The sequence below is a fragment of the Antrostomus carolinensis genome, unplaced genomic scaffold, assembly GCF_000700745.2.
Source record: "Antrostomus carolinensis isolate BGI_N321 unplaced genomic scaffold, ASM70074v2 scaffold9255, whole genome shotgun sequence".
Taxonomy (NCBI): Eukaryota; Metazoa; Chordata; class Aves; order Caprimulgiformes; family Caprimulgidae; genus Antrostomus; species Antrostomus carolinensis.
Window position 1 is genome coordinate 1,434 of NW_010318389.1, and position 15,372 is coordinate 16,805.

General features: G+C 36.4%; 1 protein-coding gene across 1 annotated transcript; it reads right to left on the reverse strand.

The window, feature by feature from the left end:
• Positions 1-4,022: 4,022 nt before the first annotated feature.
• KLHL15 (kelch like family member 15) lies at positions 4,023-14,760 on the reverse strand. Its single transcript, XM_010168877.1, has 2 exons — positions 14,041-14,760; positions 4,023-5,191 (listed from the first exon to the last, which is right to left on the reverse strand). The coding sequence occupies exons 1-2, from the start codon at positions 14,743-14,745 to the stop codon at positions 4,082-4,084; spliced, it is 1,815 nt and encodes a 604-aa protein (XP_010167179.1). The 5' UTR covers positions 14,746-14,760; the 3' UTR covers positions 4,023-4,081.
• Positions 14,761-15,372: the final 612 nt, after the last annotated feature.

Genomic DNA, 15,372 nt, shown 5'->3' on the forward strand with positions numbered 1-15,372 from the left:
GAAGGTCCTCAAGAAAAAATGGCTGCAAATCTCAGAAACCAGAGAAATATTAAAGTCACAAACCCATAGAGCTAGTTATAACAGGACAGCTGCCATACTCCAGAAAGTAGGGCATCCACACTTTTCAAAAGAAAGTAACATAAAAGCAGGTTGCCAGGTAGATCATATGCTGCCACTAGCCCCTCTTGCTTTCTGAAATAGCAGAGCCTTTGTAACATCAAGTACTGCCTTCCTCCAGCTGAATCAACGGGGAAAAATTTTTCAAAAGGTTTTTTGCCACCTAATACCTCTGACTATGAAACTATTACCAACACTGTGTGGGGAAAAATAAGCATTTTTTTTCCTTAATGCAGTACTTTGAAAAAAATTATCTGTCCCCTAAAAATAGCCATAGCAGCATGTGGAATGGGAACTGGTGGTGCCCAAGCCCTTTACAGGAACACTCTGCTTTTTGTCCATTCTGGCTCATCTGAAAACAAAATTTCCTCCTGGAGCTAGATGCTAAATTAAGACATAAAGCTAATACATTTTTGCTATAAATGTGAAAAAAACCCCTAGACTGTAACTCACTATGTCCACCTTTTTAAGAAAAGGCAAGTACCCTTGCTGTTTAAAAGCCGGTTGTGTTCAATTTTAAACACATGGGTGAGATCAGATTTGCTGGTATTCTATTATGGGTGGGGTGGGAATAGAAGAAGAAACCTCCCAAAAGCTGCCAAAGATCATAACTTACCTTCTCCTTGACAAATGAGAGGCATTTAAATGTTTCAAAAACTCATATTAATCTGATCATAATGCTCAAAATTTGATAGGAATAGGCAATTCTTACTAGCCATTTTAGTTTTATTTAAACACTAATTAACTGGAGTTAAATACTAAAAGCAAACACAAACAAACTTTCAATTAAAAAAAACCCCACCAAACAGAAAAATACCTCTCAGCTATATATAGTAACAAAAATAACTGCCTCAAAAGTTCCACTGCAATGGAAAGGAGAATATAAGCTAATGTTATATTCATTTTTAAAACAATAAAAGCATGGTAGAAATGTAAATTAACAAGGCATTCTTGCATACCCCCACAAGTTCTAAATGCAAGCAAATTCCAGTCATTCCTAATGCTTGAAAGGTTACAGCCAGCTTCTCAACAGAGATACAACTTCAGGGAAGCAGAAACCAACAGTTCAAGTTTGAATTTGACAGAATAATTACTATTACAAATCTCAACAAAATCTTTCAGAACTGCGAGCCTGAAGATAAACAAAATACAACCTTAAAAGCAGAGCACCTAAGGTTCTCCATGTTTCAAGTGTCAATACTCACCAATAACTTTAGTGGCAGTTGCTTGGCACACAGAACTTCAGAAGGCGCTTAAATGTTGACTTAAAAATGTAACTTGAAACACTGCCATCCTTACCATTATTTTTAATAACATGTTGGCCATGTTTCTTTATTATACCTGAATCACTGAAGACCAGATACCCAGAATGACATCCACATCCCCCTAGAGTGGCCCTAGATAAAAGTGAAGTGCTCTGTACTATACACAACATGCGCGTAAAAACCTACTCAAGCAGAGTTAGTTTTGCTGCCGCACAAACTTACTGAGAAGTGATCTGGTGACAGAAAGAATGAAACAATTAAAAAACCCTTGCTTTTCCTTGTGCACCAACAGTCCATGAACTATGTACAGTAGAACCTTTCTTCTCATGCACAGCCAGCACCTACCGGAATCAGTTTCTCTCAGCACCCATGCAGGGTAATGTATACATGTGTCTCACAGTGAAACTGAGGTGTTAGTACAAGCCATGCTGGCTTTAAGTTAAGCTGTTAAGAAAGTAAATTAGATTTCTAATTCAGTAAACTGAACTTTGATTTTAAAAAGACTTTAATTGCAAACTAGTCTGCATCAGAAAGCTGAATCAGTATTTGGTCCAGTCACTACTGGTGTAAGTAATTCATTACTACAGCTATGATGGCATACATTCTCTCTCTCTCTCTCTCTGTTAAAACATATTAAAAGAAAATACTCTATCAATAAATAATTTCTAATTAAAAAAAAAACAAAAACAAAAAACTGACGACTTGCCATATAGCTCCAAATCTTCACATCTCAACCCAGAACATACTTATTACAAAACCATCAAAATACAAGTATGAGGAGTTTTACGTGTAGTTTTAACTGCTATCAATTACTTCAAACTTTAGTTTAGGCAAGTAGGTGTTATTTTAACATAGGAAATTTAGGGTGATTTTGGTCCCTTTGTAAGTGCATTCTTTTGAACTCCCTGAGTACTGTACATTCCTTTTCTACAGTGATTTCTGACTGGAAGATACTGAATAAAGTGGTTTTGCATTGCTGCATATAAAGTAAAGTCTATTGCTTACAGTGAAACACAGCAGCATAAGATTTTACAGAATACGCAGGTGCATGTTTCAGCATTTTGCCCCTACACATCTGAACTAAGTCTAAGCCTTCAACTCCTCCAAATCTCCCTTAGATTCTAGAAGTGGCTAAATTCACATCATTAAGTATAATCAGATTGTAATTACTATCTTGGCAGATAATTCTTACCAATCTATTGTCAGTGACATCTGCAAGTTAACACAATGGAGTTACTCCAAGCCCTCTTGGACCACGTATCTCAATTCAGGCACTCCGAGGTCAGTAGCTATAGTTGTGTAGGCTTTTTTATAAAAGAAATATATATGGTACTAACCATCCAACCACCAAACTCCACATTTTCAAAACACAGTAGTTCATAGCAGTCAATAATTAAAATAATAATTAAAAAGATTATACAACTTCAATACGAGTACAAACAAAATACTTGTACTGAAGTATGAGCACAAGTAAAGTACTGAGAATAAAATGTAGCTTACCCAGTTTTGATAATACCTGCGAGTCAAAGCAGTGCTGAGTATTTGCTTATTGACATTTTCTATTTCCATAAAAAGAAGACTGGGCAAAACATTCAAACATAAAAAAAAAACTCAGGTAAGAGGTGTTCAATTTTTCAAAAATAATTTATAAAATAACAAATTATCAACAGTTCATTATGTAGCATTGATATAAAGAGTTTAAAGTTACCTTTAGTATATACTGATTGATTCAGTAAGATACGCTGATACCAAACGAGGTCTCCAGTTACTTAAGAACTCTGAATTATTTAGCTAAGGATAGTATTATACCTTAAATTCATCAGATATGTCTGAATCTGTGCACTGGTTAAAATATAATATTGTAACTGCACATAAAAAGAAGAATTTATATATAGTTTTTACAATGTATGCATGTGTGTGTATGTATTTTTTACTCACCAACAAACACAATGCAGACAATAGAAGGCAGCATAGAAATAGTGTTGAATATAAAAATGTTTCATTTTCAATTTAGTAGAAAACGTGTCATTTTCATTTTGGCAGACTTACTGGTACTACTATACAAAACCAGGAAAAAGGTCATGCAAAGGGGTTAAGATTGTTCTTCCACGTATATGAGGGAAAACAAAACCACCTAGCAGATTTGGGAACACTTTGCAATTAATTGGAAAAGCTTCCAAAAGACAACATAAAATACAGAAATGGTTTAGTTTTGTTCTTTTAAATCTGGTTGTACCCTTGAACAGACAATGAGCTTTATTTTGATGGTCAATAAAAAATGAAAATAAAGTCTTTCTTCCTTCCACAAATAGTTTGTTAAACTGAACTGACTTCAGAAGCACAGTGGTACAATGGTCATTTAAAAAAAAAAAAAAAAAAAAAGAGAGAGAGAGAGAGAGCGAAAGAGAGAGAAAGAAAGAAGTGTTATGGACACAAAATGTTACCAAAAATAACCACACACAAAAATATATTTTTCTTTCTCCTACTTACAATTATGCTTGTTAAAAAAAACCCCAAAGCTTTTACAATATCAGACCAACTATTGGCTATTCTAATAAACTTGGTAAGTACTCTCCCTGTACATCCTGTTTCTCTTATACACAAGGTAATGTCTCTGAAGGAATTCAACTGGGGTTTTCGCTTTGTTTTTTACAAACTAGGTACAGCTTTTCGTATTTCATTGAGTTGTTCATTCTGCTTTAGCTGCAACGTCTAACGTGTTCCAAAACATATTCAGGAAAGTGCAAGCTGCAGACTTGCAAGCCATCCAGCTTACACGGCATCCTTGGATATTCATCTTCTTTCCATTTGTTTTCCTCTGGATCAAAGGTGAGAATTGAATCACTGTAATGACCATTGTAACAAAGGCCACCAAGAACCATTATCTGTTTGTCCAGAACAGCTACGCCATGACCGCTCCTACCAATTGGCATAGAGGCCAATATAGTCCATTGATCAGTATCTGGGTCATAAACCTCTGTAGAAGGACATCCTTGGGATTCAAAGGAGGCCCTTAGGATCACACAGACACCACCAAAGACATAAAGCTTACCATTATAAGAAATCATTTTGTGAAAGCATCTTGCATAATTCATTTTGCATTTGTTCTCCCAACAGTTAGTGACCACTTGAGTTCTCCTCGTTCGCTGCTCTACTGTCCCTTCTTTACTGGGATCAAACACACACACTTGCTTAGAAGTTGAAGATGATGTAATTCCACCAGTGATATACAACTTGTTACCAAGTACAGTCCCTTCATGTCCGTATTTATTGACTGGATAGGGATCCACAAATTCCCATTTATCTTCAGTAATATCATACCGTTCAGTTGAGTAAAATGTTTCATCCCTGGTTCTCCCAGCCACTGCATAAACATACCTCCCGATAACTCCAACAGCAAACTCAGAACGTGGAACAGACATGTCTGCCATTCGCAACCAAGTGTTCTGTCTTGGGTCATATCTAAACACTTTGGATGAAGCATGAAACTCACCATCTGGCCCCAGTTCTTCCCCACCTAATAGGAACACAAAGTTATTCACAATGGCAAGGCAGTCTGGTCGTAAAGGTACTTGAGGACCCTCTAGTTCCCACCAGACCCTTGGTTTGTGCAAGAGAAGAATTTTACTGTTTACCATACTGTGTCCTATCATTCCTCTAAATACTGCAGTCTGGGGTTTGGCAGAACGAATTTTGTTCGATTTCATTTCCATCAAAGGCTGTTGGTGAACGCTATGAAAGTAATTCATGGCTTGGTCAACCTCATGTCGCAGCTGCCGGGAGTATCGATAAAACTCTGATGTTTTTACCTATGAATACATTTAAAAGATATTAAAATTCTGACCAAGAGAAACAATCCAGAAAACCTACATGACTATGTGTCATTAGATTATTTTACTAAGTTTCATTCAGGCAACCTTGATAGCAATTGCGTATGTGCATGAAGGGTTAAGCTAACGTACTGTTATCCAAAATCCTGAAGGTAATTTAGTGATTAACAGCAGTGACTAATATTTTCAACAGAATACTCACATGCAGAATTTAAGCTGGATTTAAGCACAACTGAAATCCTCAAGTCTAAAAATCATAATTTCTTCTTCCCCAAAAAAGCCTCTGCTTAATCCATGAATTGCCTAAATTAAAAATGTACTATTTTTGTGGTTTTGAAAAACATTCAACACAACCATTTCGTCTTTACCAAGGTCTACTCTAGTCTAATTCCTGCTAAATTCTCACAGTCAAGCCCAAGCAGGTATTCCCAAATGCCAGGCTCTACTGACAGGGCTATTTAATTGGGGTGGGGTGGGAACAGAAGGTGCCCAAACCCCTTCCTTCAGAACATGTGACTGCACTAACCAAGTGTCATGATGGTTACCTTATGGTTTCCCCACTGTGAGTCTCCATGTTAACAAATGCCTTTAACACAAAAGGAAAACATCTCAACCTATAATCCTCTGGTTGTGCGTTTATTTAGTAAACTGTAGAGGTCGGTTTGAACTTCCACTTTCCTGTTGAGAGTTACAACGTTTGAATTACCACACAGTAGTGAAGTGCTGCTCCTCGGTGCCATCTCAATTTGAAAAGGGCTATCCCTGTTCAGTTTTATTGGAGTTGGTGAGGGGAAGATTGTAAGAATGTACCTTCCCAGGACTACTGTCTAAGCCAATTTAAGTTCCTGAGACTGGTCCTGAGACAATACCAAAACATGTCCCTGCCTTGAACATTTTAATAAATCTAGCTCCAGGCAGCCCTTGGGTCACCCTCAGTCACACCCTTGGGTGTGATTCTCTTCAAAGAGGCTTCACTCTTCCCATACAGTATGGCCTAACACAGCATTCTGAATTAGACAAATGAAAAACCACTAGATATTGCCAAATCCACAAATCCTAAGTCCCAGTTTCTTTCACATAAAACTGGATTGCTTTCAAATACTTAAAACACCTCTAGTTCCCACCAGCTCCAAAAAGCAATGCTCTGAAAAAGTGTCAGGCCACTCTGAAATTTCAAAGCAACAAGATAACATCAGAAGCTACCTTTTTCAATATCCGTTCCCCTACCTCCTCCTACTCCCTGTCCCAAGGGACAAAAGCCTGTACCACTACTTACCTAAGGGATGGTGGTGTGGGTTTTCATGGATATGAAAAGCAACGTGGAAACAAATGTTCTTTATATGTTGTGAATAAAGTAGTAGTTTGTTCCATAACCACATACTATTCAAATTTTGTCAGCTTTCTGTTAATCATTTATCTTCCTTGTATAGTAATTAAGACATTCTGCTGTCAGATAAACATTTTAAAAAATCTTCTGAACTGTTTTTATTGGCTGTGATTCACACAGATCTTGAGACTGTTTTACACACCAGATTTTCAAAGCCCCTGCATGCTAACCTACCGCTGTAAAGCACTACACAGCTCAAGAGCCAGAGTGCTCTGATGGTTTTATTTACACTTTTTCTTTCCCCACTTTATTTTGACAAGTTCAACTTATCTTTGCTGGGAAAAAGAGGATGGTCACATGCAGATTGCACATATTATCTTCAGAGCAATATCCAGGTTCTTTCTACCACTTTTAGTGGTGGTCATGATGGAGCAAAAAGGTTTACTTAGGTAGAGAGTTTATAAAACACCCGCAGTAAGTCCAACTCTTCTGGGGAATAACAGATCTACTTTCTTATTGCAAACAAAGAATATATCATAGGAACACAGAAGATCTGCTCCCATGGCATTTGTTAGAATAAACCATAGACCTTGCCTGATTGAAAAAAAAAAATCATGAATTCCAGAAAATATGGGGGGAGGGGTTGCAGGGAGAACCACAGCACAGAAAAATGGTAAAATATAGAAAGCCTTAAAGGTTACAAAAAACGAAACAGGAAGTTAAAATAACAAAGAATCATGGATGTTACTTTATCCTTAAAATTAACTTTCAAATTCTAAAACAGGGCAACTATTTCACGCATTCTCAAACTGGAGCTATCACTTTTGGAATTAAACAAAAAAGAGAAATGATTTTTGTTCCACCTATATGCATTTCAGGTTCTTCTGGATGATTATGGAAGACAACAGAATCAACATGCTTACAATGTGAAGCATGCCAGCAAAGCCTGGCAGAGATGGAAAATGTGTTTTCTTTCCCCCTCAACATTTACAACTCTGTCTTTAGATCTAGAAATTAAAATGCCAGACAGAAACTGGAATTAAAATAAGCGTCATATATTCTCACCAATCTACTCCTTCACGTAGCCTAAATCTCACCCCATGAGAGCATGCAAAAGGAAACAGAGTACCTCTAATTCCAGAGACAGAATCTCAAGACCAGGGAATCAATCTATTAGAAGTTTACTACTACTTATCTTGACAAAGGCACTGACAAATCCTCAATCTCTTACCTTAAACCAGAAAGACATCAAGGAGCAAACGCAACTACCGGTTATAAGCAACTCTTTGAGACTGAAGTTTGTGGGGAAGCTAGCTACAAGCACCATCTTGAAGAAAAGAACATCAGAATATATAAGCACTAGGAATTCTTACAATATTCAGGAAAAAAACACAACCACAAAACCACCACAAAACCAAACAGAGTGATAGATTACCTAAATTCTGGTAAGAACAGGTAGTTGGAGGCTTCCTAGACTTTGCTGCTGATGAAAAATATCAGTGTTTCTAGCCTTCCACCTTTCACCAGGAAAACCTCTGGCACACAGGAGTGCTACCTCTCCTGAGAGTCAAATGGTGGTCTAAGATGAACGTTAGGATGTGCCTATATGAAAGTACAGGCTGCTCGTGCTTGCTTGATGCAAATTAATACAAAGCAAATGTAGTTCCATTTGCCCACTTCCACATTCACATGCTGTCTGTGTGAAATCTTGCAGAATTATTTGAAAGTCCTATTCAGCTCATAGTAAGAAAAACCTTGCAAACATCTACACTTCTGAATAATTTTACCATACTTTTAATTACTTGTGTGTATGATCTAAAAAGAGAAGCACTAAAATTTAAGCATTTAGCTATTGAAACACATAAGTAAGTTGTGAATATATTTTAGTGTCAGCAGATTAAAGAACATGGCCTTCAGCAAGCCTTTTGTGGGAACTGCTACCTGACATCCAAAATACACTGAAGGAAATCCCTCAGCATTCAAAAGCAGGCTTCTGCTGTTACCCCTAAGTAGCAATAAGTAGTTGATCAACAAATACCTAAGCGCTTATCAACAGACCAATTTTCCTGTTAAGTTCAAATGGAGAAGCTCTAGAAGGAACATGCACCCAATTACCAACATACTCAATTAGAGAGAACAATGACAAGTTTCTGCAAACATTCAAAACATGGCAATGTACACTAGCCATGATGAACCCTGAAGTAAAGCCAATGTGCATTCTTAAGTGTACATCATCAGCTCTGAATTGATAAAACAATATCAATGCTTCATAGCATTTTCAAAGTTTAAAAAAACCCTATTATTTTATCTTGCTGAAGAATCTCAAAGAAAGTTTAAGTTGGACTTCCTTGCCAACTTCAGTCTTATTGTAAAAAAGGAATTTAATCCAAGTGCTTTGTTCATGTGATTTTTTTACATTCTTTCCAATTCCTTCTCTACAGTCTTCTGGACAAAACCTTCTTACAGAAGTTCTGCTGGGACACAGTGCTAATGTAAAAGCTCCCCAAAGAACTCTAACAAAACTATCTCATCGCATCATCTACCAGCTACAGTGGTTCACAGCTGGACTTTTAGCTACAGAGACGGGGAACCACATAAACAGAATAAAATGTGTTATTCCATTAAAAAAAGAAGATGAACAAAATAATAAAAAACATGCACCTCTCTACTCACCCCCTGGGCAGTCAACACAAAAAACATCAAAACTTCATAAAAATCACCAAGATCCCTCCAGCCATAGTAAATTGGAACTCTTCTTCATTTGGAATCAGTGAAACACTCAGTAAAAACCACTGGCTTTTCAAATGGATGCAGCTATTAATGATTGCAAATTTTTCCGCTGTATTGCAATGCATGCTTTCTAGTTGCATCACCTACACATGTTGCAGAATTTTCCATCTACATTTTATGAAAAAGCAAAGTAAAAAATGTCAGTCATTGGATTCTAATCTGAAAAGTGATCCCCACAAAAGACCAGATGTATCCTATGTTAAGTTCACCATCTTTCCCCCACCCCATTAAAACAATTCAGCAAATTAATAAAATGCAGGAATACCAATTAAATGCAAGGTAAATGTTCTGTAACAAAGTCTGACTTCAGTATATAGCTCTTTCCCCACCCCCCATACAACCATATACAGCTATTGATCTGATCTACTTGTAGATTTATTACTTGGGCTTTTAGGAAAAAGTTTTCAAAACCATAAAGAAAGGCTACTTTTGAAATGCCCAAACTAAACATCTATTATTTGCACACCTAGTAACTAAATCTTAACATGTTATTATATGGGGTAAAAAATAGCTTGGTTCCTTCTGGTAAAACAACACAGAAAAATCTGGATGGCTCATAATGTGACTGCCATCTCTAGCCACATAAGCAAGGAACTATTTCAAAGGTTATAAAATTGTGTGTATGTAAGTTTTCTAAAACTGTAAAATTCTGAATGTGGAAGTGATGCAACTCAAATTCAACTACTAGGAATACACAAGCTATGCTACACTTTTTCAATAAATAATGATGGCATCTATATTATGACTTCTAGAAAGCAAATTCTTCCTTTTACTTTCAAAAAATTTATATTTTACTAGAGGTTAAGCTGAATCAAAACTAAAGATCCATCCATCCTACTAACTAGGATCCTTATCATTTTCACATCTACTTATCTCTGGCCACATTCTAAGCACAATTATAAGCCCATCAACAAATATTATCAACATGTTAACATACTTATTCTGAATCAAAATTCAGTCAAACAGAAAAAGTCACACGTGTGTCTCTAAAACAGCAGCAAGCAAAATTACTTTGCAACCTGTCATCAGTATACATAGCACTGGACAAGCTGATGTACTTAACTTTCCCTTTTTCCAGCACGGGTCCTTACTTAGTTACATCCCATGGCCAGTATGAAAACTGGTCCATACCAGTGTAGGGCTTTGAAGGGTTACTCTGCAAGTGCTACAAATCACTTGACTGTTTTTCAGCACAATCGTAAAAAGACAAGAGGACAATAGCCCCAGATTCAGTATTTTACTGTTCCTTTTTAGAAATTGGCAAGAGAAATTATCACAATCAAGCTGGAATCTCACTCAAATCTAATCTCTCAAATCAGAGTGGAGCAAACAATCTATATGTGATGTTCAGCACATAATAAAACCGCAAGTAAATTATCCAAGTCAGCAATAACCTTTAGACAAAAATATCACTTATTTAAGAGGGGGCCACTAACTTCATCCACTAGAAACTTCTTATTCTAAGTTTCAGCATACAAAGTTGTAGACGTAGACACATATGAATTACTAGACATGGAAGTAAATGAGGAAAAAAAGAGAGAAATACAACACATTTATCAAAGGTAAAGTCACAATGACATAAAATTAAAATGACATCATCTTAAAGGTTACTATTTTCTAGGCACAGAAAAGCACACACAAAAATAATGTGCATCCTACCTCTAAAGCAGAAGCTGATGCACATAGTGATTAGTAAGTTTCTGATTTAAACTGGGAATTTATAAATTAGAATGGGCAAGTCATAACTAACCCTACAGACTGGACATCAAAAAAACCAACCAACCCTTTCAATTTTAAGGGCAGAGGTTTTGAAACAACACTTAAATCTAAGCAGTACACAGAAACTAAATGGAGCTTAAACAGTGTATGAAGGGAAAATCAAGACATGGTTGCCTACAATAACACAGATATGAACTCAATGATCTAGGAGAAATGCCCTCTAACTTTTATCTCCAACCTTCTTCAAGGCCTACAGAGCCATGGATATGTTTCAAATAAAGGAGAGTGTAACGTGGATAGTGGAACTCGGGCTTCTCCCCATACACTTTGCCTTTATTTACTAAATATTCCCTAAATCCTTACTTCATTTATCTTTCCATTTTTCCCTCATATAACTGCATCTATTTTAAGGCTGATGAACAAGAGGAGTATCTATTCATACTTCAGAAGCAGTTCTTCAGGACAGTTTAGAGTGAGTAAACAGGCTGCACCTTCACTCCAAATGCACATCAGCCCCAAGGTATAAATCTAGAATTGCTCATCAATTCCTTTTAAAAAGGACAAGACATCCAACTGAGATTGTAAATATCTTCCAAAAAATGATCTAAGAAACAGAATGGCTTAAGAGGCCAAAGTATCCTTATTGTGACTTGCAAGGTTAAGTTATATAAGTTATTTATACACTACAATGACAGCCATCTTAGAAATGTGTATTAGAAAGATTACATAAGAGTACATATGACAAGCCAGCGAGCGTATAGCGAATACAGTTCGCTGAACTGTGAGAGTCAACCTTCAGATTGATTTGATACATTCACACAGGCATTTAGTATGTGCTGGCTTCAGGAAAAGGGTGAATTCTCTTTGTGGATCTCAAAAAAACAAGCAGTTTTACCAACATTTTCCCCCTTCTACCCACAGAGAGAGTTCTCCTCAGGTTACTTCCAGAAGAGTTAACAGACATGCTATTTTATTTAAAAAAAAAAAAAAAAAAAAAAAAGTGTGGTCTATATTTTTATGTTGGCTCCAACTGCAGTTGTCCTTTGTCACTTGTCATGCTAGATTACTCAATGCTCTCTAGTCATGGCAAAGAACAACTACATTCCTCGCTGCAGCAATGAGTGACATACTTATTTAGCTGTGCTTCCCTCTCCTGAGTTGTCCCACTCCAGAACCTGCCCTGGCTCCTCTCTGTTCACACAGACAATTAATGGAAAGGATATTCACAGACAAAGCTTTTACATGTGGGTACGTAAACTGTGATGCTGAAAACATCTTTCCTCAAGTTGTGCCTATCTGGCCACTTGGCAGTTGTCAAGATAAAACATGAGAAGCAGGGTATGCAGGATTCACACCACTGATACCAAAACCAGCTCCAGAAGTTACACCTACATGTAATGCTGAAGACCAACATATACTTTTCACTTGCGCTTACAGAAATTTAACTGAAGACAGCTTGATGCTTAAACGTGTATCCCAAAATCTCAAAGAGCTAAAGCAGACTCTTGCACATGAGCATTATCCTATTAGATTGACCTTAAGAATACCCTGTGAATCCTATCAGTTGATGCAATAAGGAGGTAAAAGCATTATTAAAAACAAAACACTACACAATATCTTGAAGAGTTCAGCTCTTACTAAATGTTTTAACCCAATATAAACATTACATTACTGTTCTAAAATATGTTTAGGTATTTATTTTGTTTTTTTCTATAGGCTAATATAGGATCATAAATATATTTTATGTACTATTACTTCCTCTACTAACTGTCACACACAAAAAAATTCCAAACCATAAAAAGTCATCACTCACAAGTAATTAATAGCTTTTATAATTTAAAATACAAGTAAGTGTAAGCATTACTGCTTAAATGATGCAGTAGCCCTTAAAACCACTAATAACAATATAACCTTATCTGTATATTCATTAGACACCAAAGTAAAAATATACGGGAAATTAATTTGTAAGAAGCCCAAACAAAAACACAGGGTCTTAAATCCTATTAATTCACTGAGAGATGAAAAATACATACGTCAAAGTTGTATCTTATCACACAAAATTAACATTGTTAAAACAAAATAGCTCAGTTTAAGTAATTCCTAACTTGAATACCCTTACCACTACTAACCTGCAAGACAGCTGCTAACAAAGTTCTGTAATTCTTTACTGTTGACAAATACCCAGATATTCTCAGGAACTAGAAAACATTTTTGTCTATTCTCCAACAGAACAGCAGAAAAAGCAAGTTATCTTTTAACCTCTTAATATATACAATGATCAGGTGAATTTTAGATCATCTGTTACAAAGATTCCTCTGATATTTAAAGTAAATAATTACACTTCACACCGTCAATAACTTTCATTGTATTATGTGCCCTGTGTAGAACCAAATTTAACTTTGCAGGATCAGGGCTTACTTCCAACTGCTATGTAACAGCACAAGCACTGAAGATACAACAACAACAACCACCACCCTGCAGATTTAACAGCAGATGCCGGTTTCCATTTGTAAACAAAAAAAAAATCTGTACTTAGAACACGTAAAATCTACAGTCACTATGTTTTGATTATATTGATAACAATTGTCATGACATACGCCCTACACACTGTATGCAGCTATAAAATCTCTGGAAAGTAAGAAGCAACTTGTGGAAAACAGTAAGAACGATTGAAATAGAACTTGATACATGTGACCTTATTTTAAAATGTCATTTCCATACAAAGTCAACTTAAAAACACGTATTGTAAACCTACCTGTTCTCCAGCCACTGTACATACTATTGTCTAATAATCAGATGATAATACTTTTAGATGTTTGTCTTCTATAGGTTTATTAGAAAAATAAATGCTATCTTTCTGTTCCTCCCAATAGGCCTGGGAGGTAAATTTAGATAAAATTTGGGAGTTAATTTAGGTAAATTTTAACTATGTAATGGCATGCTGCCCTAGCTAAATGATGAATCTTGTCTATTGCTTTTCAAATGCACCAACCTTCTCAAAAACACTAGATGGTGTCATCAAACAAAACCTGATGTTCTGAATGATGGTGTCCGTATGCCTCCAACGTCTTCTATCATGGCGCAGCCAGGCCTGAACAGCTTCATACAGCTCTATCTCTGGAAACCTGCTCAGATGATCATTATCCAAGTAAGACATGAGCTTCTCAAAGCTCAGATATGAAAGGAAGTCAGGTCTGGACATGAGTGGCACAAAATTCTCTAGCAGAAAGGAGTCCAATTTTTCCCTGACTCCTTCGATGTTTACACCAAAATCATCCAGAAGTCTCATAATTTCTGCACAGTTTTCTAAGCAGATTTTAGCTAAGAGAAAAGAGCAGCAAAATTTTACCACCTCTATAAGCTGGACATACATGGCAGCCTGAAGGATTTCATGAACAGTGTTCATACTCAGTTCAATAGTTCCATAGTACATGAATTGGAGGACATGACTGAAGCCCGTAGCTGTCAGACCTTTCAAATGGATTTTGTCCTGATCTCGTTCTCGCATGTCAGCTGTGAACATAATCCTGAAGTAATCACTCTGGGTGGCAAGTAGTGCTTTATGGGCCTGAAACTGGTGGTCTTCAATGACAAGTGTGACATCAAGAAGCAATCCCTCCTCATACAGTGCTCTGAATCCAGCAGAGACACTGGTGTCATGGATGGAGGAGCTAAACCCTTCCACGTCCCCTGCCATGAATCACCTGGGGGGAAGAAAAAATAAATAAATAAAAATAAAAATAAATTGTTATTTCTAATAACATATCACAAGCTCTTCCTGACCAGATAAATCCTAACTGAGATTGCCTGCATTAAGACTGAAAAGTCTCCAGTCTTTGTTTTCTCTTGAGCTGAAAAATCAACTTAAGAAGTAACTTAAAACACAAACTTTAAATATTTCTCCCCGCCCCAAATATTTTCATTTTAAAGAAAGGGTAATGAACAAGAATAACTATGCAATACTGACAAAGTGATTCCTCACTCCAAGCTCCTTAGTGGTCAGATAATGAATACGCAATGCTAAAAAGGTTGTCATGGTTTTCTTCTTCTCCCCATTTCATTCTTTCTAAAGAATTTATCTCAGGGGAGCAATAAAACACCCACTCTTGAATATCAAAGTTTCAGAAAGGAAGACAAACTTCCTTAACTTCAGAAACAAACTCCAGCAGATCTGCACAAGGTATAACCTAAAATTATTTTAGTCTCTTTAAAAATATATGTCAATTTACTCAAAAGTTATTTCTAGGAAACTGAACATTTTCAAAGATACTATTTAAGTTTGTGTGTTTCATCTCTCTTGTAACAACATAGTCCCTTCCCCCCC

What these genes read in the sequence shown, in the direction of transcription:
- KLHL15 (XM_010168877.1), bottom strand. Translation starts at nt 14,745, where the DNA reads ATGGCAGGGGACGTGGAAGGGTTTAGCTCCTCCATCCATGACACCAGT. An exon ending in CATCTAGTGTTTTTGAGAAG is followed by an intron (nt 5,192 to 14,040) that starts GTTGGTGCATTT and finishes ATGTATTCATAG; the next exon opens with GTAAAAACATCAGAGTTTTA.